Source organism: Carassius gibelio, chromosome B8, assembly GCF_023724105.1.
Source record: "Carassius gibelio isolate Cgi1373 ecotype wild population from Czech Republic chromosome B8, carGib1.2-hapl.c, whole genome shotgun sequence".
Classification (NCBI taxonomy): Eukaryota; Metazoa; Chordata; class Actinopteri; order Cypriniformes; family Cyprinidae; genus Carassius; species Carassius gibelio.
Window position 1 is genome coordinate 26,668,452 of NC_068403.1, and position 27,995 is coordinate 26,696,446.

General features: G+C 35.1%; 3 protein-coding genes across 3 annotated transcripts; 2 read left to right on the forward strand and 1 right to left on the reverse strand.

Annotated features, from left to right (window-relative positions):
* Positions 1-1,549: 1,549 nt before the first annotated feature.
* Positions 1,550-3,047, forward strand: LOC127964220 (brain natriuretic peptide-like). Its single transcript, XM_052564363.1, has 3 exons — positions 1,550-1,760; positions 2,253-2,511; positions 2,656-3,047. Exons 1-3 carry the CDS (start codon positions 1,644-1,646, stop codon positions 2,667-2,669), a joined length of 390 nt encoding a protein of 129 aa, XP_052420323.1. The 5' UTR covers positions 1,550-1,643; the 3' UTR covers positions 2,670-3,047.
* Positions 3,048-6,033: 2,986 nt separating this feature from the next.
* On the forward strand, positions 6,034-7,747 carry LOC127963078 (natriuretic peptides A-like). Its single transcript, XM_052562740.1, has 2 exons — positions 6,034-6,208; positions 6,869-7,747. Exons 1-2 carry the CDS (start codon positions 6,095-6,097, stop codon positions 7,154-7,156), a joined length of 402 nt encoding a protein of 133 aa, XP_052418700.1. The 5' UTR covers positions 6,034-6,094; the 3' UTR covers positions 7,157-7,747.
* Positions 7,748-11,533: 3,786 nt separating this feature from the next.
* Positions 11,534-27,347, reverse strand: clcn6 (chloride channel 6). Its single transcript, XM_052563956.1, has 23 exons — positions 27,065-27,347; positions 26,405-26,464; positions 26,223-26,288; positions 26,080-26,145; positions 23,900-23,966; positions 23,706-23,812; positions 22,302-22,428; positions 22,003-22,070; positions 21,777-21,835; positions 21,331-21,463; positions 21,130-21,243; positions 20,110-20,276; positions 19,916-20,030; positions 19,270-19,399; positions 18,360-18,513; positions 18,069-18,225; positions 17,112-17,218; positions 16,738-16,924; positions 16,031-16,188; positions 15,223-15,379; positions 14,728-14,835; positions 14,344-14,469; positions 11,534-13,543 (listed from the first exon to the last, which is right to left on the reverse strand). The coding sequence occupies exons 1-23, from the start codon at positions 27,140-27,142 to the stop codon at positions 13,463-13,465; spliced, it is 2,592 nt and encodes an 863-aa protein (XP_052419916.1). The 5' UTR covers positions 27,143-27,347; the 3' UTR covers positions 11,534-13,462.
* Positions 27,348-27,995: the final 648 nt, after the last annotated feature.

Consider the following 27,995-nt stretch of genomic DNA (forward strand, 5'->3'; position numbering starts at 1 on the left):
ATATGGACCCTGTGGCGTCAGGGTTTGCGCGCTGGGTGTCCCTTCAGCGTCATTTCAACATGTAGGGAACCCCACTGCTCTCCGATGTTTGCTCTGTGCGTCATGTCCAGTCGTATGCGATTATTTAAACGGGTTTGTAAAAGTAAAAATTATTGAAAATATTTCACGAGTTGGGAGTGAGAACGTGTTGGAGAGACTACACAACAACTTGAAAAGCAACAGACGATTTAAGCACAAAATAAATAAAAAAATGAATAAAATCTATATATATATATATACACTAAAATGGTATTGGGAATACGCAATAAAGACAAAATAATTCAGGCATTGTGTTCTTAAGATTTATTGATTTATATGAAAACAATCATTAAAAGACTGTAACTGGGACTGTTAAACTAGGTATGGTAATTCCCACTAACAATGCAAGCCATCTTAATACGTAATAAAAACTGACCGTAACTCTGTTGACCTGTTTCTCCATGAACTAGAAATTAAATCAGTAATGTGATTCCAGCACTTTAAATCAGCTCTGCGATGTATAGGTAATCCATAGACAGACAAGGTTTAAACGGGACCGTTTTGGACTCCCCAAATAACTTTTCAGTGAGGAGGTCTTAAAAGAGCTGTTTTACTCTTATTGGGAAGAATATTTGAATAACCGGGGTATTTTTTATTTTATTTTATTTTTTAAATTTTTTTCACTATAAAGAACCTTTTGCACAATTGAAAATGTTACAATCATGTTAAAGGTTGTTCACGAAACCACTGATGCCAGTAAAGAACCTTTATTTTTTTTTTAAAGAGTGAAGCCTGCATCTAATCATTTTCTATAACTAAATCATTACTCTAAAATTATACAAATATATTTGGAACATATATCGCAAACATGGTCCCTTTCCTCCTTTCATGTTTACCGATGTCTCAGTTCTCAATTAGATCTCTCTAGTTGACAGTACGTCAGCATAGCAACAGCTGGTCCAAATGTTTTATTAGTTAATGGTTTATTAGTGCTTATATGAAGTGCATTCTGCATGACAATCTACATCCCTAATCATATCTAAACTTAACAACTAGCCTACTGTACCTTACTAACTAGTAATAAGCAGCAAAATATGGGTTTATTAAGACAAAAGTAATAGTTAATTGGTAGCATACTAGCATAAGTATTAAGGACATTAAACTAAAATGTGACTGGATCTTGAGACCATTGATTTATGCTCACAGTTAAATCTTATTAATGTATTTTAATATATTTTCAGCCTATAAACCGCTCACTCTAACATTGTCAGTGGCATTGTTAATTATTATTCAGTTAGATAAACCTATGTAGCCTACTGTAACTTGCTTTAAAGTGCCATGTTAGACACGTGATGTGAATGATTTCAGGGAACAGGGGTATAATCAAATCATTAAGGTGTTCCCGTCTCTGTCTGGCCCATTTGGACTCGTCTGTAAGCTTTAAAGGACTGATTTCCGACAGCTCCCTTTATCAGACTGAGGTGTCGGAATGCACCGCCATTCTTCACATTACTGGCGCGTCAAACTTTGAAGTAGCTATAAAAGAGCTCGAGGCTCCGCTAAGAGAGCAGGCCTATACAGACAACGACAAACGAGACAGAGGAGCAGCTAAAACATCAGGAAACATGAAATCGATTGACATTCTTCTAGTCGGCCTTCTCTTGCTCTTCAGCGTTCAGCTCATGAGCGCGTTCCCGCTGCAAAACACAGCCTTAACCACCGAGGACTGGGATGTCTTAAAGGTAAGACGAACATGATTTTACCAAATGCGACATGTTCCCGGATCAACATGTTTGTTACCCTGGAACAACATTGTGATTAACCAGTCAGTTTTGAAGAACCAGTTTATAGTTTTTGTGAAGTTTAGGCTTACAGTCAGTGTTTGGTGCTTGTACATCAGTGTCATTCATCTATCAGTTCCTCTGATTTTAGGGATTGCTGATGGTTAAGGTGCAGGGATATGGTAAAGACTACATTTTTGGATTAAAATGTTGTTCCAGGGTCAAAAAAAAAAAAAAAAAATATTGGCATTGATACGCAAAAATGGACTCTGGCGTCCATATGATACGCTTGAGCTAATCCTACCCATTGCGTGCCATATGCAATTTGATCAGTTTCTGCGTATGCCAAATCGAAACATAAAGTCATGCTATTGATCGGGTTGGAATGAGACAGAAAAACTTGCTTAATGCTCACCCAGGGCAAACTAATGAGCCACATGTGGCCCTTTATAGCTTCTTCTACAGAGATTGGAGGAGTCCATTCCCGCTTCTTCTCAAGAACAAACACTGATGAGAGTGGAAGAAGAGGAGGATAATCCTGAACAAACGCGCTTTGAACCTCAACCAAAGACTGACACGAGCGACTATCTGTCTGCTCGGGACTTGAGGACAGTCCGGCGAGACTCCAAGAGATATTCCGGGTGTTTCGGGCGCAAACTGGACATAATTGGCTCCATGTCGTCCCTGGGCTGCAACACCGCCGGACGCTCAGGTAACCACTTCATTTATGTGTCGCACGGTTAAAATTGGCATAACATACTTTGAATAAAAAAACAAAAAACAAACAAACTGTTCTGGACAACATTGTTTATGTTTCACTAACTTACACATTCTCCTTTTTTTCTCTTTTTTTCAGGTTCTAAGTGGTGAAGTTTTCATGCTTAGGAGCTTCTACAAAAAAAAAAAAAAAAAAAGGTTTAACTTATTAATTGCTGGGATTACTTTAAAGACTTATTTCTACTTGATCTGACCTTACAATTACGTTTGTTGGTGTAACCTAATGTATTCAGGTTGATTTAGTCATATTGAATTACATTAATATATTTATATTAATATATAAAAATATTAATATATATTTTTACTGTTATTATCTATGACTCCAAAATGTTTTTAACCATGCATATTTATTTATATATTTATTCAATTGTTTAAATAGTCCAGTTTTATATTTATGTGCAAATTTAATTTAATTGTCATTCAGATCAGTTGTAATACATTTATAATGCAATGTATAATAATAAACATGCCTTTCAGAAATGTTTCTTTTTTTTGTTTTGTTTTATTTCCTTTTGTTTTAGTTTTTTGGTCAAAATTTACCTGAACACATGCACAATGAGTTTTCACGGAATACATAATAAACTTCTTTAAATTATAATGTTATAATATTATATTGAATGCTAGAAAGTTCTAAAAAAGTTCTAAAGTATAGTTTATGATGAAGAATAAAGTTATTGCACTGTTTGCCCAACAATAACAACGTGGTTATATTGATCTAACTGTCCCTTGGAGTCTAGAAAGTCCTCGGTCCTTCTTCAGGGCATCATTATCAGCTGAACCTGTTTCAGCACCATGGAGAGCAGCAGCGCTTCACATTACTCAAGGGAACTCAAGGTCACTATCCCGGGTTAGATACAACATTTCAGTGACATTCAGTATCATTTAGGCCTATGTTATCACAAGCTTTGGTGGTGACATTTAGAACAAAATGTGTTTCGGTTGTTAATGAATAGGGGCAACCAGAGGTAGTTAATTAGCTCCGAACTGAAATTGGCAAGTTGGTTCAAGTTGTCACATGTTTGCCACATGTTTTATTTATATCAAATTATTAATAAAAAAAAAAAAAAAATGTTGGCCAAAACAGTTTTAATATTTTCCTTTTATATTATTATTGGTGCTGTCAAATGATTAATCACAATTAATCGTATCCAAAATAAAAGTTTTAGTTTACATAATATATGTGTGTGTACTTTGCATATTTATCATGTATATGTAAATACATTCACATGCATGTATATATTTAAGAAAAACATGTTTATATATGAAATATATTTATGTATAATATAAACATAATTATATAAATATATTCATGTAATTATTTCCCAAATATATACTGTATGCACGTGTATTTATATACACATAATAAATAAACACAGTACACATGAATATACTATTTAAACAAAAGTTTTTTTTTATTTTTTTTATTTTATTTATTTTTTTGATGTGATTAATCGCAATTAATCGCTTGACAGCACTAATTATTATTGTTATATTGTGTTTTTATTATTTTAGCATAATTGAGACACTATTTTAGTTTTTATTAATACTTAGTAGTAGTAGTAATAGGGTTGATAGGGTAATGTTGGACAATTCTGGCCTTTTTTAATTGTGTCTCATATCTCCATTTAAAGCCAAAACGATCACTCAAAATCTTTTATTATATATTTATATTATAAAATCCCCATGTGCCCTTATTATATCAGAATAAATTCTTCAGATATTGTACTTAATGGGAAGAAATTGGACATATATCATATGTACATATGGCTCCTTGTGCCAAAATAATTTGAGACACTATTTTTGGGTGTACATTCAACACTCCTGGTTAAATACATAACCATGTTTGCTTAATTAATTTAGTAGGCCTGCAGTGTGTTTGCTATCTTCATCAGTTTGTCTCAAAAACAAATAGCCTATATGTTCATATGTGGAGTGTTAAATACAACTATATAACAAAAATCTAACTAAAAGAAGCAACAATAATAATAACCGTGTAATGAAGTCAAAAATATACAACTGGACTTGATAGCACAATAATTTCATAAATGTTTAAAAAAGATTTAAACTTTGGAACATGGATTGTCTTTAAAACTGTTAATAATAATAATAATAATAATAATAATAATAATAATAATAATAATAATAATAATAATAATAATAATAATAATAATAATAAACTTCCGTACTGTGCACATGATAAGAATATGGAATATGTATTTTCAAAAGCATGTGCTAAGCAAATTGTAATGATAAAGACACTTCATAACAAAAAATAGTAGTCCTTGTTGTTAAGGACCTATCATGGACCAGAGACCCATTGCCCTATAGTCTTAAAATTTTTAATCTGGCATTTTTTAACAAATACTATTTATGCATTATAAGCCCAAATATTTAACGAAAAAAACATGCATGGTATTTAACTTCCTTAATGCACATTTTATCAATTGAATAATACAGCGTATTTGACTGTCCCACATTAGTTAAAACATGCTGTCTCAACTTAAAAAAACATATTTTTCTAAAGTGGGAAGACAAAGATTGCTTCAAATAGAAAAATAGCACATTTTGATGTACAACAACAACAATAAACTTCAATTAAAGTTTGGTAGTTTTTGATCTGTGTTAGTCATTTTTATTCATATTTGATTAGATTTTATATATAGTTTTTATTACTTTTTCAGTTATTTTATTTACTAAAGTTTTAGTTATTTTAGTACATTAAGTTAATCTAGAAGAAAATGAGAAATTAAGTTTTTAAGCAGAATTTTTTTATAAAAATAAATCACTCACACACACACAAAGTTATAGTCTTAGTTGAGTATGATAACCCTGTTTTATCCTTGTTTATTGTTTAATACTTTTTAAATGGCTTTTACTTTTGACAGTATTATACATATATAATATACACTGGAGTAAATCATTTAACATGTTTCATTCTCCCCTATCAGCTGCTTCATTTATTCTGCACCAAAACATTAACCACATTAGTTTAGAATTAGCCATTTGACAGACAAATAACTACACTTCACTTATTTTCTTTGTCAAAGAAACATATTTTCAGATTTTTGATTGCCAATGATAACCAGTTTACAGAAATGAGTTCAGTTATCATTAACATGCACATGGGTAAACGTTCTTTATTATTTTTCCATAAAGTCCTCATTCCTGACCTATATATAGACCATCATCTGTTTTAACCCCTTATGGTTTAGTTGTAGTTTGTATCAGTTGTGAGGTGATGCCGAAATCATGTGGGCCACTCGTGCAGCGGATGCATTCCCCATGATGCCTGAGGTCACTGTTTGTGTCCGAGTTACACACCCAGCACAGCACATCACTGTCCCAAACAGACACTTAAAAGGAAATCTGCTCCAGGAGCGTTATCACAGACGAGGTGTTGGAATGCACTTCACACAGTTTACAGAGGATGAGCTCCTGACAGTCAACTGTCCCTATATAAGAGCCAAGCAGACAGACGGCCAGCTCAGAGAGGAAGAGCCCGCAGCCCGCAGACAGAGATGATCAGAGGACTTATTCTCACAGGACTACTGGTCCTGCTTCGGCACCAGATGGATGTACACGCGCACATGTTGAGCAGACACAGTCCCGTCACCAACATGGCCAAGCTGAAGGTATGTCTGCTTTGAATGCTTCAAATAAAGAAATAACTATATATAGAAACTCGCAGTTAAACTAGAACATTTGGATCTGTTTACTCTAGGAACTGTGATAAAAAGTGGTAACTTGCATGCCTTTTCTACTTCACTTAACACAAAAAAGTGAAAGTAATGTAGGTTGGTTGACTGAATGTTAAAGAGATGGTCTACCCATAAATGAAAATTAAAGTTGTTCCAAATTCTTCTGATGAACAAAGGAGATATTTCAAAGAATGTGGGTAGCCAAACACTTGCTGGCACCCATTGACTTCCATAGTATTATGGGGACCAGAAACTGTTCGGTTACCCACATTCTTCGAAATCCTTTTAATTTTCAACAGAAAAAAAGATAATCAGGTTTGGAACAACCTGGTGGAGAGCAAATGCTGACCGGAATTTCATTTTTGGGTGAACTTTCCCTTTAAATAATATTTTTAGACTTATGCTACCATTTTTGGTCCTTTTTCACACTGTTAATTTCATCAAGGCCTTAAACCGAATGATATTTAATGCAATCCAAACAGGAAAAAACGATTATATAATTGAGCATGCAAAGGATACTACAAGCATAGTAAATTAGTGTTAAAAGAAACCATTTCAACAGGATGTCTAGGTTGACTCTGTTCTGGTCTCCAGAGCTTGCTGCAGCAGTTTGAGGAGGCCCTGGCCGCAGAAGAGGCTCCTGAGAGAGCCGTCGATTATGAGGACAGCAACACGGCGCTGGAGCAGAGCCCGGCTTCTGCGTCCTGGGACAGAGACAGAGAGGAGGACAGCAACCCCTCGGATGGTTTAGAGACACAGAGAAAGCACCTCATAGATCTCCTCATGTCAACCCGGAGCAAAAGCCTGTCTGGCTGTTTCGGGGGACGGCTGGACCGCATAGGGTCCTCCAGCACCCTTGGGTGCAACTCTCAAAAAGGTTAGCTATGATGAGTGATACAGTGACACTGAGATTGCAATATATATTTATGATATATAAATTATTCTACATGTGGGCAGTTATCCATGAAGCTTTTAGGTAAAATGTACATGTATCTAAGAGAGGGAAAATATCCCAATAAATCTAAGCTAAGGTTTTGTAACTTTCACCGTTTGTTCCTCCAGTTTTTATTTACCTTTGTCTTTACAAGTAATTTTACATAGTTCTGTGTGTCAAATGAACTCAAATATCACGTTAACTGTGAGGGGGAAAAAAACGAAAGAAAAAAAAATGTTGAAAATGTAAAAGATACTGGTGATTTTCTGTCAGGATATTATCTAGGCCTCATTAGTTAATGCAAGAACTAAGCTTAACTAACAATGAGCAATGCATTTATTACAGTATTGATATCACAGTTAGATAATAAAAATACAACTGTTCATTGTTAGTTCATGATGACTTATGTCCATTAGATTATATTAACAAATATAACTTTTGATTTTAATAATGTAAAATATAACATTGTTTTCATGTTAACAGAACCTTATTTTGAAGTGCTGCCTATAAAACACAATATAATCTGTTATTCAAAATGTTTTGAGAAAAAAAAAAAAAAAAAAAAAACACCTGTGAAAAATAAACAGGGAACATGTATTTATGTTAACATATTAACAGCACATCGGGCTTTCATATGTTATGATATAATAACATTGGGCCTTTTGTAGTATAAACATCAGTGTAGTATAAATATGAGCTCATAAAATGGCATGCATGTAATTATGGTCGACACAGAAAACACATTTCTAGAGTAGAAAACGAAGATGAACTTAAAATGTTACAAAATACATGTTAAACGGAAACTGTGTGGAAATGAATGTAACATGGAAATTAAACCAGCAAGACTTTGTCTATATTTTGCAATGCCTGTTGTGCTTTGTCATCTGATGGTTCATATTTGTTTGATGTATTTATTATGTGCAAGTAGTTGAGTGCTAATAAGTTTGTATAAATGCAATATATGTCAAAAATCACGAGCGTGAATAATGTTTAACATATTCTGCATTCAATTATGAGGTCAATGAGATTGTAATACTGCAATTCTGCTTTTAATGAAGAATAACAAACCCAGATAAACATGAATTGCTACAGTATTTGTTTGTGCTGTTATTCCCCTTGTCACAAGCCAAAACTGTACTTAGAAATAAAATGTAATATACCAGTTTGTACAATACGAACAGATTTTAAGAGGCTTTCGATTTTCTCGAAACGAAACTCAATAACTAAGGGCTGACACATTAAGCCCTTTCTCCCATTCATGAGGAATCTACTCATTTACCACCCACACCATCTCTTCTAATGGCCATTATCAGACTCATTACAGGACACATCAGCACTGCACTATAATGAGTCCAACAGCTGCAGGTGCTTATCCACACCTTAAAAAACTCCAGCCGTGGCAGCCTTAATCCTATTACACAAGCTCAGCGGGCTCGCTCCTGATTGCATGAATAATGACCGCTGCTCTTATTAGAGACGTCAGTCCTCTGCTCCGTGACTGTTAGAGACTGATGTCTTGGGCCTGGTGTGAATCCAGTGAGAATTGGACGGGGATGAGCGTGTCAGAGCTGACGCTGAGGACTGCGGTTAGTCTGAGGGCTCATTCACACTGCACTGAGAGATAAAGTGGCAGGTTTGATGTATGACCATAGGCAAAACGCCCTCCAGGCGGCAGACAGTCGTTCTTAGACTTTCTTACACTCTTACTGGGTTCATCTCTGTCAGGAAAGGGTTTTTCATCTATCTGAAAGTAATGATGTACGTGGTCAATTCAGGTCAGCTGCGTTTGAGGGAATATCAGCACATACTGTAGTCAGTATGGACACGGCTGGTTCTGTTAAGTTTATTAAATAAACACACACACCCAGCAGACACTGTGTGCATCATGGGAGAATTCGGCCTGAAAGTTCAGAATGTTATATTATATTATATTATATTATATTATATTATATTATATTATATTGTACTTTATTCTTCTTCACTTATTTTAATGGCAGTGATGAAAAAAAACAAACAAAAAAAAAAAAAAACACTGGGAACAAAAATTCATAGCTAGATTTTTATGTATCCCGTATATATAACATGCATTGCAATTATTATGCATTTATACATTTTCACACTTTTTATATAATTTGAGAAAATTCCAGTTTGATTGAAAACCCTACACAAAAGTCATTCTCAGAGGTATTTACTCTGCGATTGACTCAAGTGATGATTTTTTTGTTTTTCTCTCTCTTCTTCAGAAATCACATTTGATTTTTAATTTCAAGCATGTTCGTCACTATTGTCACCATGGTAAAGAAAGACACTAACTTTTGAAAGTGGTTGTGGCAATATTGCTCATTGTGACGGAAATGATGCCACAACTGAAAACATCATATTAATATATCTTACATCATATACAGTACAGACCAAAAGTTTGGACACACCTTCTCATTCAAAGAGTTTTCTTTATTTTCATGACTATGAATGTCGAGTCACACTGAAGGCTTCAAGGGCTATTTGAGCAAGAAGGAGAGTGATGGGGTGCTGCTCCAGATGACCTGCCTCCACAGTCACCGGACCTGAACCCAATCCAGATGGTTTAGGGGTGAGCTGGACCACAGACAGAAGGAAAAAGGGCCAACAAGTGCTAAGCATCTCTCGGGGAACTCCTTCAAGACTGTTGAAAGACCATTTCAGGTGACTAGCTCTTGAAGCTCATCAAGAGAAAGCCAAGAGTGTGCAAAGCAGTAATCAAAGCTAAAGGTGGCTACTTTGAAAAACCTAGAATAAGACATATTTTCAGTTGTTTCACACTTTTTTGTTATGTATATAATTCCACATAGTTAATAGTTAATTCATAGTTTTGATGCCTTCAGTGTGAATCTACAATTTTCATAGTCATGAAAATAAAGAAAACTCTTTGAATGAGAAGGTGTGTCCAAACTTTTGGTCTGTACTGTATATATAATATTATACATTATATAAACACGTAAATAGGATTAACCTGTTAAATGTCACTCACTATTTTGAACCAAAATTTGTGAATATAATTCATGACTAAAAACATTTTGTAACATGATTTTGATGTACCAGTTTCATGGTAATGCAATGGTTGAATTAAAAAATGGGTTTCAAAGGATGAATTTTGAGTTTTGTTTTCAAGTGATATATCATTTCTGATGATTTCTAAAGTGTCATAGATTAAAAGGTTTTTTTTTTTGACAAAGATCAGAACTCCTGTTATGATGTAGGTTTTGAGGTGCACTCTTCCTGCATGATTAAAAAAAAAAAAAGGTAAAATATCTATGTAGGAGCCTTAGACCTTTCTAACGATATATAGAATAAGTAAACGTAGACGTCCAATATATGGGATGAGGTGACAGTTAACAGTTTATTTATTTTTTCAATTATAATTAATATTGAAAGGATTTTTTTTTTTAATCTAATCATTTCAACTTGTTTATATATATATATATATAGTTTAAGACTGTAGTTTAAAGTAGCAAAATAAATGACAACTTGTTTTGAATATGTTGTTGATTTTGGAATCTAGACAAAGCAGCTGGTGAAAATGGAGTGAAATCTGCACAAATGAACTAGTGTTACATCACAGAGCTCGTGAAGAAAAGCGACAGTCAATGAATCTGATGGGAGACCTGTGATAGTCCATGAACACACCGACTTTCTCATTCACTATGATGTGCATCCCTAGTACAAAACCACAGTGAACTGAAATGAATTGAAAAATAATAATTTACGTCCTAATTTGCCATCGAGGAATGCCACGATGAGCTCTCAACATTTTAAGAGCCTTGTTTCCTGGTGGCAATGGGATCTGTGCTGGTCCATGTCCGCCACATCAGCCTACATTAGGAGGTCTGTATGCATGTGTCAGAGTGAGTTTGACTCCACGCACACTTAATGAATCAGCCCCCGAGCTCCTCTGTGAATATGAGCGACCGAGGAGCAGGTGCAGACACGCTGTATTCATCACACACCACTCTTTCCTACTGTACGAACAGATCGCTCTCAATATACACATGTAAACCCAGAACACTTGTTTTGTTTTTGTTTTGAGTAGTATTTTTATGCACTTATAAACTGACTTTTCTTAATCGTGCAAAACCAAGTCACCCAAGGAGGAGTTCAAGATAAAAAAAAAGCCTAACAAAACAAACTGTAACATTAGTATTGATTGTGTTTCCCTCTCTTAGTTGACCAGTTAGGTCTGACTAACCCGTTTGGATATAAAATACTTGAGCAGATTTATTTTTGTACACCCTGATGAAGGCCTGTTAGCCACATTGTGTTTGTGTGTACAGATACATTTATACTTAACATTATAGCCATGAGCAAATAAAAGGTTTTATTTTAACTGCATTAAATTAATCACCTGAAAAACCATAATGATAGTGTATGACATCACAATGGGATACTGAGATCACAGAACATTTGCATATCGTTCATGAAGCTTTTATAACGGGCGGATGGGGTTTAGTCGGCTCTCCAAACCTGCAGCACATTTTTAGTCAAGAAACTCAACAGTATGTTCGTTAAAAGACATCAAATAAAACCGTGAGAGTGTAGTTCCACATCAAAATACAAAAACTGCAGTATATAAACATTTTAAAGCATAAATTAAAACATTTTTGCAGCATACAGTATGTGACAAGATATCCTTAATCTTAAATAAATCAAATAAAAAAAGGAAAGTTACAGTAAACAAAAATTATGTCAGGAATGTATGGTTTACAAATGTGTCATCATTTCCTCTAATACTATTCAGTCTGCTCTTGTAAGTCCCTTCAAATCAAACCACAGTCAGATATCATGACTGTATGTTATCTTATGAAAACAAGCATATGAATTAGAAATCCCTGTAATCCAGTGACTTTATGGTGGTTTGATTAGCTCATTTTTACAAACACAGCCTGAGAACATCCTTCCCTGACAAAACAACGTCAAGAACGTCAGGGCATTTCAACAGAATGGGAAAACATTATTAATGCCATGATTACAATTAAAACATTCTTCACTATTTGGAATAAATGCCAAAACACTGGAAGTGAATAACTTTACATTGCATTTCGAAATAGAGTAAATGTGTCACTAGAAAAATGCATCTATTTTAATAATGGCATGACTATATGAGATCCAGATACATCTGATTGTTGAGTCCTAGAAAGGGTCTACTAACATGTCTTCAATGCCACAGGCTTAATGCTTTTCTTTTTCTTAACTGCAAGGAAGATCTTATAAAAATAGGTCACTTCTATAGAAGCCCGTTTCTGCCAATGAATAAAAAAAGTCACAATTATCTCACAATTCTGACTTTTTTGTCATGCAACCGAGTTTACATCTTGTAATTTCGGTTTCGGTTGTTATAAAGGCAGAATTGCGAGGAAAACCCAGAATTGTGAGATGAAAAGTCAAAATTAGCATTTTTGTCGAGTGGCACAAACAGGCTTCCGTACATTTCACCCCAAATCAAAGAAAATAAAATATTGTTTATTTTTGTTTAGTGAATGAAGCCTAACTGAACTAAACGTTGTATTGCCTTTTGGCATTAACTCCAAAAAATCTAATTACAGTTACGCCCCATAATTCAAATGATATATATCGGTGACTTTCTTTACATTGATTACTCTATTACAGTATTTTATTTTAAACATTTAAAAATAAAATATTTGTATTACAGTAATGGACTGATTTGATTTAAATCAGCATTAATTATGGCAATACAACTGAAATGTATTTTGGCAGGACAATATTTTGGTGGAGAAAATGTTTAACTGCAATGAAGATGATGACATGCATTAAATTTTAATGGTCCTAAAAATGCCCTTTCTTCAAGCAAAAATCAAAAATAAACAACAATATTTCTTCCTTTTGATTTTAGGGTGATGGACCAGGCATGCTCTTGACAGTTTTCGTGACATTTACCCTTTTGAGCAGGGACTGTGGTCAGTGGTTTGCATCAGTCTTTGTGCAAAAGCAAACGTTCAGAGATACACAGAAATGGTGAGCACTATTAAAACATTCAGAACTCAGAGAGACTAAATGAAAAGTGCTACAGTGAGGTCAGTGGAGCACGTGAACGGGACCTCACCTGCATCAGTGTGTGTGTGTGTGTGTGTGTGTGTCAGGACGGGTCAGGTACTGAACTCCAGCGGTCCAGGCAGACACTAGGAATGGCTTTAGGGTGCGAGTGAAGCAGGGGTTCAGGCTCTTCATTACTCAAGCGCGGCTGCTTGAGCGCACACAGAGTCTTAGATTGTGATGTAATGCTGTCGGAGTTTAGCAACTAAAAACTCATGGGTAAGATTGTGTCTGGTGATTATTCCCACGATCTGAGAGAGACACAGATGACAAAACACCACTTTATGAAACAATTCTCGCACAATCTGCGAAGCTGCATCCAACAGACATAAAGATGGATAAATGGGTCAATCATATCCTGCTAATGCATATGCCTCAATCTTCAAACATGGATTATTGAACCATGAATTATTTGTTTAATTTAAAAAAAAAATTAAAATAAAGAATGCAATTTTGTAAAATCGAATAAAACAGATAATATTTTAACATTAAATTGCTTGCATATACAATTCAGGGCTACTATAATATTACTGAGATACAACTCACATTTTTATTACATTTTTTACATTTTATTTCAAGGTTTAGTAATTTTGTTGAATTTTTGTATTTAATTTAACGTATATGTTTTTTTTTTTATGTTTAGTTTAAATTATTTTAGTGATAACACTTTAGTATAAGGTCCAATTCACACCAATAACTAGTTGCTTATTAGCATGTCTATTATTAACACATTGGCTGTTTATTAGTGCTTATAAAGTACATATAATGCATGACATCCATAAACCTACCCAATACCCTAAACTTAACAACTACCTTATAACTATTAAGGAGTTGTGACCACTTTTTTTTTTCTTTTTAGTTTTAGTTAACTATAATAACGCTGTACATTAGAAGAAGCATTTCTATCGATGCACTTTGAAATACAAAAATCAAATCATTAACTGAAATCAAATCAGATTTCAATATGAATCAGCTCATTATGCATTTGCAAAAAACGTTCCTGAATTTAGGCGCAAACCTAACTGCTTTGATTTAGATGTTTTAGACGTACCTCTCCCACAGCATTGACCACAGGTAAGTGTCGGAGTCCCATGGTCCTGAACAGATTGAATACTTGGGAGACGCGTGTATTTGGAGAGACTGTATATGGACAGGGGTTCATGTAAGGAGTCACATCCTGTTTAAGAAAAAAAAAAAAAAAAAAGAAGACAAACGAGTCTAATTATGTCTGAGAGAGAGAGAGAGAGAGAGAGAGAGAGAGAGAGAGAGAGAGAGAGAGAGAGAGAGAGAGAGAGAGAGAGAGAGAGAGAGCCGAACAAACTGTCATCACTTCACAACACGAGCACTTCCACGCTTACAATTATCACCAATGAACAGCCATTACACACCAGCACCACACATCCCAGATAACTGCTGTGAGGTCAGAGGACTTTACCACAATCATGCGTGGACTGAGAAGGGCCAGGTCCAGATCGTGGATGTCAGGGAATCGTGGGTAATCCTCCGTCATCTCTGAATGAGAGAGCCGTGGCTGTGAGGCGCTCTACAGAGCCAAAAATAAAAAAAAAGATTATAAAGACTTACTTTTCTCTCTGGAATCAAATACATTTCTTGTATAATGTTCGTAGCAATGTGACATATTTCTGAGTGAAGCAGAATATCAAGCAAAATAATACTGGGCTTGATTTTGCATGGTGGGATTTGATTGGTGGAAGTAAGTTTACAAAACGGTGGAGATTACATCTTAATAAAATACTCTGAAACGCATAAAACCAGACACAGTTTTTAAAAAAGCAATCTGAATCAGTATAAAAATAAGTGAGAAAGTATAGGACACAACCATCAGGCATGATCTGACCAACAGAGTAAGATTAAGGGAAACCGAGGCGGGAAATAAAGAAAGGAGAACGAGGGGAGAGAGGAGACTGACCGACTGGTTTTCAGCGTAGCAGACGCCGCGGATCAGCAGGTTGACGAGCTGCGAGCGCAGGATGAGCCCGTGGAAGGTGAGCGGCCGAAAGCGCTCCTCCATGCTCCACTCCTCACTGGGAGACTGGTCCGGGTACAGGTTCGGGTACGGCACGTGTCTGCCAACATCAACAACACATAACAGACGCTCATTCAAACAACTGATTCGAATATTCGGCTAACTGGTCTGTGTAAAGGAAACTGGGATTTTTTTTACCCTCAGATTCCAGATTTTCTCGGCCACATATTGTCCTATCATCCAAACAAACCATACATCAACGGAAAACTTATTTATTCCGCTTTTAGATTTCAAAAAATTGTCTCTTATGAGTGTGGTCCTGGGTCACATATGAAAATCTGGTAGCACTTTGGAATAAGTAACACTTATTAGCATTAGCATGCATATTACCAGAATATTAGCCATGTATTAATGCTAATTAAGCACATATTAATGCCTTTTCCTACATCCCCTAATCTTACACAATATCTAAACCTAACAACTACCTTACTAACTATTAATAAGCAGCAAATTAAGAATTTATTGAGAGAAATTACGTAGTTAATAAACAAGTGATATATATTCTAAAGTGTTACTGAAAATCCTAAAGGAGTAAATGTCCAACTACACTCAGTTACTGTGTCATTAAGCCTCGTTTTTCTTGTAAGAAACCTTGAATAAAATGACAAGTGGACCAGGAGCTGTACAGAATGTGGAGTAAAGATCTCGTGTAACATCAGCCGATGGATGGTGTCCAGCAGGAGCCGCTGACCTCCTCTCCAGCATCTGCTGAAGGATGTCCTGTCCTTCCTCGGCTGGCTCCACAGCGGTCTGCTCGTCACACACGTTACGCAGCTCACTAGACGGGTATGATTTCATGGACTGACACCTCCGCCTCTGCTCCCCGGCACGCGTCAACACGCTGCTTTTCTGAAGGACAGGAAACGTCAGACAGAAACCGTTTCAGTTTTATTTATTTTTTTGGACATAGAAACAAAAATACATGCTTATAGGGTTCAAACAAACATACATGAATACATGGAAGGGTTTAATGCATCTATTTAGCTTCTAAACATTTTAAAGACAACATGAAACAGCAAACTGAAGATTCACACTAAAACAATGTAGGACTTGATCAGCTGATTGGATTTTGAAAGCGGAGAGAGGATTAAACTTTATTTTAGAGGTAGAGAAAGTTATTACGCATTAATGAAGATGTATTATATATGTTAACTTTTTTTTTTTGCACAGTAACTTAAGGGACATTTAATAAGTCCTCCTCAGGGCCATTATTAAAACTGTCAGTCAAATCAAATCAAATCAAATTTGATTCCATCTCTCCTTAAAGTATATGATCTGAGTATCAAATAAAGCTAATAAAACCGAGTAAGACGTTTAAGATCAGAAGAGCATCTGCACCATCTTGTGGTCACAGCGCTGTAGTTCAATCCTGCTACAGCTGCTGACCTCATGTTTTACCTTAAATTTGATATTGTTGCTTATGAGGATGTTGCCCTTCATGAACTCCTTCTCGTTGTCTCTGTTCTCGGTGACGACGGGGAACGCGTGATAGACCGTGGTCCTCAGGATGCTGACCAGAGACTGGATACGGGTGTGAGGATACACGTACGTCAGGTTGGGCTCCATGATGTCACTGGCCGTTAATCTAAAAGACAGATCGAGAGAAATCAGCGGTGAAAAAATACAAGAACCGCAGTATTAAAGTATGGATATTATATCAAAACATGCATTAATAAAGAACTTGCATTAGATGACAAATAATGCTATGAAACGGAGACATTTTAAGTATAACTTTTATTATTTAAACACTTGTGTGGCACACAAAATCTCACTTGTCCATCTCGACCTCAGTTTCCCACTCCAGCAGCGGGACGCCCTTCAGGTGAATATGAATATCATATATTCCCTTATTAAAGAAATCTCCTGTCCACTTGGCCACCTGACAAAACACACAATGCCAGTGAGTAGTGTACATTGGATCTGTATTTCGTTACATCATTTAATTATAATTATGCTATATTAGGAGGACATTCATAAAGGATGCAGTCTGATCGAATTAAAATTTGTGCTTGGCAAAGATAAATCACGACTAATTGCATCCAAAATAAAGGTTTATACATTGTGTGTGTGTGTGTACTGTGTATATTTATTATGTATATATAAAGACACACACATACAGCATAAATTTAGACAATATTTACATGTATATATTTATATAGATATAATTATGTAGTACTGTCAAAGATTAATCGCGATTAATTGCATCCGAAATAAAAGTTTATGTTTGCATAATATACGTGTGTGTACTGTGTATATTCATTATGTGTAAATACACATGCATACACCGATATTTTCTGAGAAAAAAATACATTTATATGTATATTTATATTCATATAATTTATTTTATAAAGAAATATATTTTGTACACAAACGTAACATTTTCTTTAAATATATAAAATGCATGTGTATGTATTTACATACACAATAAATATGCACAGTACACACACACACACACATATATTGTGTAAACAAAAACTTGTTTTTGATGCGATTAATCAATTAATTGTTTGACAGAAATAATAAATATATTTAATATATATAAATAAATAAAAATTCACATACATGTATACATGTATTTATATATACCTAATCATGATTAATAATAATAAAATAATAATAAAATAACTGTAGTTTTTATTACACAAACATCCTAGATGATGATCTCCCATACAAAAAAAAAAAAAAAAAAAAAAGATATCAGAAGTTGATTTGTGTATTTGTTTTCCTACCATCAGTGTTATCATAATGGGAAGTCCGTATGTGATCTCATTGGTGGATTCAATCAAGATGACCGTCAGGCTGATGGTCATCCGGACCACGCCTCCTAGAAAGGCAGCTGCTCCAATCAAGGCAAAGGTTCCCGAATATATTTGCATGTGGAAGTTACTGCAATTGCACACATGAAAAACAACATAAATGCAGGCTAAGAAATGATGATGCATAAGACACAGTAAATACATGTGTCCTGTTCCAACAGATGCCCTTAGTACTTCTTCAGAGACTGTAAACAGGAATCTTACATCTTGAGGATATTGGCCACTAGGCGCCCGAGTGAAGCTCCACAGAGAAGAGACGGGACGAACAGACCACTGGGGACCGACACACCGTATGTCCAACAGCTCAGAACAAAATACAGCACAAAGAAGAGCGAGAGGGTGACGGGACTGAAGGTGGCTGTCCACAAAACCAGACACAGGAGGGAGAAAGAGACAGAAAAAGATTAGAAAATAAAGAGGTGTAGTGATACACACTTCTACAGAGAACAGCACCACAGACGTACAGGCGTGCGGTTTAATCAAACTTTATTATTTTAGCACTGCAGTTGATCTCGTTTAAATTTACCTACATTTTTTATATTTGGTTTGTTTGCTTTTTCAGTTAAAAAGTCAAAAGTTTCTCGTGCTCCTCAATAATGATTTCTGAAGGATCATGTGACACTGAAGACAAATTCAGCTTTTCATCACAGGAATGAATTACATTTTACAATACATAAAAATAGAAAACTACTTTACATTTCAAAATTGTGTTTTTTTTTTGTTTTTTTTTTAGATCAAATGAATACAGTGATTAGAGAAAGACTTCTCGAGAGATTTCTTTAAAACATTCAAAATCTTACTGATCCCAAACTTATGAACAGCAGTGTACATTTGAAGATCCACTGTTAAACAAAATAATGCATGCATGATGTTTCCAAACTCGTGTGATTTCAATACTGACCACAGTTAATAACGCGATCATGGTTTCCAGAACAATTAAGAGGCTCGAACACAGACTGAAGTCAGAAAATGACAATTTACATTTTAGGGATAAAGTTTAAGGCATAAAGCTATATTTTCTGAAATGTCAGTGAAGAACCTAAGATGCAGGAGAAAAGGGGGCAGTAAAATCAACAGAAGCAGAAAATCCCATCATGTGTGAATCAACACAAACCGTTCTGGTGGAAGAGCTGGTGGATCGCCACCTCTTGAGGGTTGAAGAACAGGGTTGCCATGTCATTATAAGTGTTGTTGTAGCAGAAGAAGCGTCGGATGGTCGAGTTCACCTCCTCATTTACTGACCCCTACACAACAAACCATTACTGCACTGTCTGATGCACACTGCACACAAAAAGGACAATTTTCTCCTGATGGCAAGTTCTAATTTTAAGAGAATAAGCTGCAGTGTGGACCAGGATGCATCTCTTGTAAACCTATATGAAAAACTATTTACATGCATGTATTTCCTATATATCAACTTGCAACTGTTATTTCATTTCAGCAAGTTATATTTACTTCTAATGATGTCTTCATCTGTACTTGATGCATTAACATTTGTGAAACTTAAATCAGTATCATTGCTACCCAGTGACCAGTAACCCACCTTTAAATGACATCTAAATAAAACTAGCTATGATCTAATCAAATGTTTTTTTCCTTTATAACTTGGCCTTATTGAGCTCCGAAGAGAACCAGACTTTACTGATGTAGACTCACACAGTCAAACTCCTGACTATCAGCATATAGAAAGCATATAGCAAAAGAGGGAAACCGAGAAACATAGAGGTAAAAGCGAGGGAGGAAGCTGGTCTGAGACTGACCTGTGTTGATGTGTTGTTGCTGGAGGAGACTAAATCTCGACACTCCCCCAGAGTCACGGAGGCCAGGAAGATCAGGAGTGTGGTCACCATACACACCAGCAGACTCTCCAGCACCCTGCCGGTCACACAAACACAGCGTCAGACCCCTCATCAGAGCCCATCGCTTCTCCACCACCGACATCTCTCTCGGGTACCTGATGAATCTTGCTTTGGGGTGAACGTTTCTCATGCGGTATTTTGCGAGGCGTTTGTTGATGCAGTTGAAGAGAGCGCCGAGCAAACCTCCCGCCACCCCCATCAGCACAAAAAACGCCAAATCTACCGCCGTCCACAGATGACACGTCTTATCTCCGTCTACACACTGCAGAAAGAAAAGAAGCAGTTGAGAACACACACCTGATTGATTTTTCCCCCCAATAATTCCTGGATTACTTGAAGTCCACATAAAATCCATTCACAAGTGACCGAACATGTTCATTTACCCCAATAGTTTTCATTAATTTTTATTATCAGTGTAATGTTTATCACATTAATTAACTTTATAATACAGCTTTAACTGTTTATTGTAAAAAGGCTGCATTATCTATAATAGAAAGCTACAATAATGATGAATAAACTGCATTTTGGCATTGGTAAACTTTTTTTCTGCCCAAGTGGCCTAGTTGACATCAGAAAAATAATAATAATAATAAAAAAAAAATAAAAAAAAAATTATATATATATAGATAGATAGATAGATAGATAGATAGATAGTTTCATACAATTTGATTAATGATTAAGATTTTTTGAAAACAATGCCTTGAGTGAATAATGAATCATTGACAATAAAAGTAGAAAATATAGTGTTAGTGAGTGTAGAAGAGAACTAATGCTAGCACTTTCTTTCTTTTCTAACTTTATTCTTTTTTTCTTTTCTTTTTTATCCATGTTACTGTGTTAGACGAACTAGAAGTTGTCAGCACTTGCATATTGCTGTCTTTCCATTGGCTAAATTGCTTCTATTTTCCTTACTTGTAAGTGGCTTTGGATAAAAGCATCTCCTGAAAGTTAATGATTACATGAAAAATGAAGAGGTTATGAAAGGAAATGATGTAAAAGAGGACATGATAGCATTACTTCCATATCATCACCTAATTTGCACATCAACGCAACGTGAACGCATATAATAAAGGGCTTTGACGTACTGCATTTCTGTACCTTTTTTTTTTTTTTACCTTAAACTCTCCAAAGTTGAGCAGGCCAGGCAGCTGGAATGAGCCCCATTTACTGAAGTTGATCCCAGAACGAAAGAAGTTGAGTGTAAAAGTGGCAGACATGGAGCAGAACAACTTTCAGACAGAAGAGAGACGGAGAGAGAATTATAAACTCAACTTTCTCAGCACATCCTGAATTTACATGACCAACACCCCACATACCACTTTCCATGTGAGGGCCTGGTTCCAGAAGGACGACCCCTCCTCCAGACTGAAGAGGGTGCCCCCTATAGGTGCCCCGAAGGCGGCCGCGACTCCAGCCGCCGCACCCGCCGACACGAAATCCCTCTTGTCCCTGAACACAGAGACAAAATAAACTAAATCCCAACTGACCATGCTTAGTTTAATAAATATAGCGTCCCAAAGACGGATAACATGAGCTGTTATAGGAGCAACAGATCTGTGTCATATATATGCCATGCACAAGGTGTTCGGGTCTCAGCTCAAGGTTCAGGCTTATTTGTTCATTATTGATGTCATCAGACTTTCATAACATTACATTATCAATCATTTTTCTTATTGAATACATCACATTACATTACGAAAGTGAAATGCTTTACATGTATCCTGTGCAGTGTAATGAATGATTCAGTGCTTGTTGTGCTCACCTGTCACTGCGGAAATAGGGAAAGTGGAAGCGGATCTTCTTGAAGGTGATGCTCTGAAACTAACCAGAGAGACAAGCATGCGTTCAAAATAATGCATGAATGAATCTCCCGGTTACATCCGGAACACAAAATCATCAGAAACATTCTCACGATCAATGATTTTGAATGGAAGAACGGTTAAAGAATCGTTTCTTATTTGGTTCAGCATGAGCATGTGGAGGAGTACCTGAGGAAGTCCTGCTCCTACGATCGCTCCGCTGTGAATCATGGGTCCCTCTTTACCCACAAACAATCCTGAAACACAAACAACACTGAATCAGCATGAGACGACTTCAAAAAGACACACCACTGCCATCTGGCTGCATGGCTCTGATTAACGTTACCGGAATAAGGTCAGTTTACACATTTTTCTTCGAGATCTGAATTAAAAAGCTGCGAACAACACCGATAGTCTCCTACAGCACAGAGCCAGATTTGATTTTAAGCTCTGTCTGTGCAGATATAGACCGTTTTCCTCATCATTACCTGCAGCGACAGCGAACAGGACACCGGTGACCTTACAGATGAAGGTCCGCAGCCGCACAATGCCGGGAATCTTTACTCCGTTCAGGTAACTTTTAATTTCTGGGATACCAGACCCAGCTGCAACAGGCTGTGACACAGAAGAAACAGATTGTATACTACACACACAAACCAGTGTACAGTTAATAATTTGGCTTTGTTTTTAAAGTATAACATGCATTTTTGATTTTATGTTAAATTATCTCAGACATATACTACCGGTCAAAAGTTTGGGATCAGTAAGACTATTTTTTAAAGAAGTCTCTTATGCTCATCAAGGCTGCATTTATCTGATCAAAAAAATAAAATGAAAACATACAGTAATCTTGCAAAATGTTATTACAATATAAAATAAAGGTTTCTATTGTAATATCCTTTAAAATGTAGTTTATTTCTGTGATGCAAAGATACATTTCTATCAGCCATTACTCCAATATAACGTGTATCATGATACTTATCAAAAAATTATTCTGATATGCTGATTTATTCTGTGAATTATCAGTGTAGGTAACAGTTGTGCTGCCAAACATTTCTTTTGGAAACTGCAATACTTTTTTCAGGATTCTTTGATTAATAAAAAGTTAAAAATAAAATAATTTATTCAAATATTATTATTTTCTAACAATATAAATCTTTGCGATCACTTCTTAATAATTTAACACATCCTTGCTGAATAAAAGTTTTAATTTCCTTGTACTGTAATGTACTGACCCCAAACGTTTGAACTGTAGTGTATATTGTTAGAAAAAGATTTATATTCTAAAATAAATGCTTCTCTTCTTAACTTTTTATTCATCACAGAATCCTGAAAAAAAAACTAATCTCAGGTTTCAAAAACAATATGAAGCAGCAGTTTCAACGCTGAAATGATGATGATTTCTGAAGATCATGTGACACTGAAGACTGGAGGAATGATGCTGAAAATACAGCTGAGCATCACAGGAATAAATTAGATTTTAATAAACGTTATTTTACATCATAATAATTTTTCACAACATGTTCCGGTATTTTTGATCAAATGAATGCAGCCTTGATGAGCAGAAGAAACTCCTGTAAAAAACATTAGAAATCATTCTGATCCCAAACTTTTGATCCCTTGTGTACATACACACACACATAGTTTTTCTTTACAATTTTAAAATAACTAATTTAATATATATTATAATGTAAATTATTCTTGTGATGTAAAGCTGTCACATGATCCTTCAGAAATCATTCTAATATGCTGCTCAAGAAACATTTTTATATTATTCAAATTGAATATTACTGTATTTGTATTCAATATATGCTGCATTGGTGTGCATAAGAGATTATAAATAAAAAAGACAGTTTACTATTCTTGAAAATATCAGCCTGAGAAGTTCTTACCTCGATGAGCACCAGAACGCTGGAGATGAACACAAACATCATATTGAGAGCCAGCAGCTCCAGTAAAGAGAGAGCCAGACAGCCGTTCTCACTGCATTCCTCCACAGCTGAAGCACACGTCAGGGACTCCACTCAGCAAATAGTGCAAAATTACACAAACCAGAACACAACGCAGCACTGAGCAGAAAGGATACATTGTCCAACCAAGCTGAACTTCAGCTGAGTGAAGAGCCGCACGAAGAAATCGACAAACAGACCAGTCTGAAAAGAAAAAGAAAAAAATGATTTGTGCATAATAATTAGACCACAGAAATTATAGGGAGGTGAAACTCAAACAAATGACCAATAATTAACTGATTTTCTATAATGATATTTATATAATTTAATATAATTATTTAATTAATTATTTTTGGGTGGATTAAATATGTTTGTATTGTAAATATATTTAAAACTAAACTTAAATATATATTTAATATATATATTTTAACATAGCATTTGTATGTACTAAATGTAAACACTAAATAATATCAAAAGAATACCAATGTTAATATTGCGGACACGAATTGTTTACAACAGAAAGCCAGGCACTTTGAATTGATATAAGTGACTTCAAACCGATCGATTTATTGCAACCTTTTAAGATCTTGTATCTGAAAACAATGACATTTGTTCATGTTTTCTCATATTCTTTTATTGTATCCCAGTGACATTTCAGCCAAAACAAGTAGTGAGATACATAATTTTCTATCTTATTATCCAATGGAGTAAAATATATAGAATTAAATAATATTTTAATGGAACAACAATTTGGTTTTAGAGCACATAGGTCCACAACAATGGCAGTTATTAATTTAGTTGAAGATATTACACAAGCAAAAAAAAAAAAAAAAAAAAAAAAAAAAAAACAGTACACAGTTGGAATTTGTTTTTAGATTTACAGAAAGCCACAATATCTTATTACATAAATTGCAATAGTATAGTTTAAAGGGGAAAGCACATTCTTGGGTTGAAAAGTACTTAACAGATAGGCTTCAGTATGTATTGTACACATAAATGGTGTAGATTCTTAATTGCAGAGAATAAGTTGTGGAGTTCCCCAAGGCTCTGTGTTGGGACCAAAGTTATTTTTGCTCTTAATGACATTTGTAAGGTGTCTGATGAACTCAATTATGTCTTGTTTGTTGACGACACCAATGTTTATTGCTCAGGTCAAAGTCTGGAAGAGTTGGTAATGGTAGTGGAGAGATCACTGTATAAACTGAAGAGCTGGTTTGACTCAAATAAATTATCTTTGAATTTATCTAAAACAAAATTCATGGCATTTAATAAGTTGATAGAAAATGATATTAAAATTTAAATTGACAGTATTATGTTAGAAAGAGTTATTTACATTAAGTTTTTAGGAGTGATTATAGATCATAAAATGGCATGGACATATCATATACAAAATGTTCAAAAGAAAATATCAAAAACAATTGCAATTTTATATAAATTGCAATATATTTTTAACAAAAGTGCATTATTTATAACAGTTCTCTCATCACTAAATATTTAACATATGGAATAGAAATCTGGGGAAATACATATGAATCTAGAACTACCCCAGTTTTTCTACTACAAAAAAAGGTCATCAGAATAATTACACATTCTCCATATAATACCCCAATGAATCCTTCGTTACCCGGTGGAAAACATTAAAAATCTATGACTTGGTAGATTTGTATACTGCTAAACTTGTGTATAAGGCAAGACAACATAACCTCCCTCAGTTCTTGCAAGCTATGTTCAGCTTGAGAGACAGTAATTATGACCTTAGAGGGACATATATGTTTAATATACCATACTGTAGAACCAATTTAGTAGAAACTGCCCATCAAATAAAGGTGTTCAACTTTGGAATAGCTTCCCTGATGAGTTAAAAAAGGGTAGTTCATTAACACAGTTTAAAATACTTTATCAAGGTTTGGTAATGAAAAGATATACTGAATAGCTATTATAATGTTAATAGTAGTAGTGATGATAATAACAATAATAATAATAAATGTTCTTCTAAATACACATTGAGAATAACGTATATTGTCATATTAAATTAATGTCAATTAGTGTTGCTTGTGTGGAGTTAAGGGTAGGCATAATAAGCTTTAGCTTTAGCCTACACCTTTTAGTCAATAAGAGTATAAATATATTTTTTGTTTGTTTTTGATCCTGTAATTATTTTATTTTGTATGGTAATGCTTGTGTACATGCATATGTACAATTGTATGTATGTACCTGTAAGTCTCATGCTTTCCTGTGCAGAATAATGCAAATGGAATTTTGCTTGTTGACGAAAGATTAAAAATAAATAAATATAATAAACCACCCCAAAGCTTACCAGTCCTGTAGATACTCCAATTGCAAAAACCAAAATCCACTTTATCACTTCATACTTTCTGGCTCTCTGTAAGAGAAATTAGATAATACTATAGGTAAACAGGGACATGAAATCATAGGAATATAATAAATTACACATTTTACCTTATTATCCAACCCCTCCAAAACCTCCAGGAATGGCTCATTAATGCACCGGTCATAATCCAAACTCTGAAATGCATGAATAAAACATGCAGCATTCATATTTATTAAACATATCTGTTAGAGACAAACAAACGTTTTGCTTTTATTGGAAGCATAATCTGTTGTGTCCATTATTCACTAACCTCATAGTCTTTTCTCGGCAATATTTCATCCTCGTCTTCTCTGGTTTCACCAAGTATTGTCTAACAAGCAAAAGGCAGGGATAAAATCAGGTTAACATGTTCAGAAAAAATGGTTTCCAAGACTGGGACCTCAGTCCTCAAAATGAACAGAGGGTCTCGACTCTAAACAATGGATTGACTGTTTCTGAGCACATTTCTGACATTTCACTTTATTATATCTAGAATAATGACTGATGCAAAAGATTTGTCTGCAATGTTAGCATTTTTACAGCCATATTTTACATACAGCAATATTTTACAGCCACACAGAACACATCAACAGTATTAAATCAGGTTGATATGACGCCCTTATGATATATTGTCTTGCTTCATGTCGTCTAGATAGGGAGCACACTAGATAGAGCACACGTTTTCACTTTAATGTTCACTGATAATGCAAATTAATTCAGTAGCTTGTTGAGTTTTACTGCTCTCAGCAGACTTGGTTTGATTGCTAAACTCATTGTTAATGTACACTTGATTCACATCAGGCAGTTTAAAGTCGATTTGGGAGGAGAACAGCAGATGAAGCATAGTTTACAGCATCAGATTAAACTAATGTTTCATTCAACAAGGCAATTTGCGTTAGGAAACAGATCAGACGAATAAAATAGTTTATACCAGCTCCTCTGGTGTTCTTGTTTCGCCTTCATTGCAGCAGCACTGACAACACAAACAGCCTCCACAGCACGCCATCATCTTCAGAAACACAGCTGATCACATGACCATCACACAGGCCAGCTGAGGCATTCAAGCGCGCACCAGCTGCGCAGCTTTAACGCAGGCGCAAAATATTGTCTGTATCAGAGAGCCATGCAAACAAAGCACAAACCTAGGGAATATTTCTGTCGTCTTTGTATGCAACCGACAGCCAAATCTATGAGATGTATACTATACTAGTGATAAAGCTAATTTCCGCCACACACACACATATATAACTGCTTTATTTAATCAACAAAACATAAAATGTCTAACCTCTGAGATACTAAAGTCATATTTATGAGATCCAAAAATGCGATGAAACGTTACTCAGAGGTATAAGAAAAAAGGTCAAAATGATGACATAATATGACATTGGTATGCCAACTTATTTAATAAATATCGTGATTATGACTTTATCTAATTGTTTCTACATTTTATTATAATTTCGGTTCGGTCATATCTATGACTTTTATTTCATTAGTGGATATCTCATTTTGACGTTTTATGTCATAATTTCGACTGTTTTATTATGTTTTTACAAGGACTCATTGTGGGGGATGGGGGTTTGTATGTGTTGGGGGTGCTTGAAGTCTCCAGATAGAATACAGATATATCGTGTGAGATTAAAATAAGCCTTTAAAGGCTTCAAAAGAAAGACAACAGTTTGGATAAATAGATTGAATTTTCTTTTCTTTTCTTTTCTTTTCTTTTCTTTTCTTTTCTTTTCTTTTCTTTATGCGTGTACGTGCGCGTATCAGCGAGTGTAGCTCATTAATTATTAATGATTACATATGTTGTGTTTAAATCACCCACGATGGGAGATGCTGCATCCAATGGGAAGGTCCTTCGG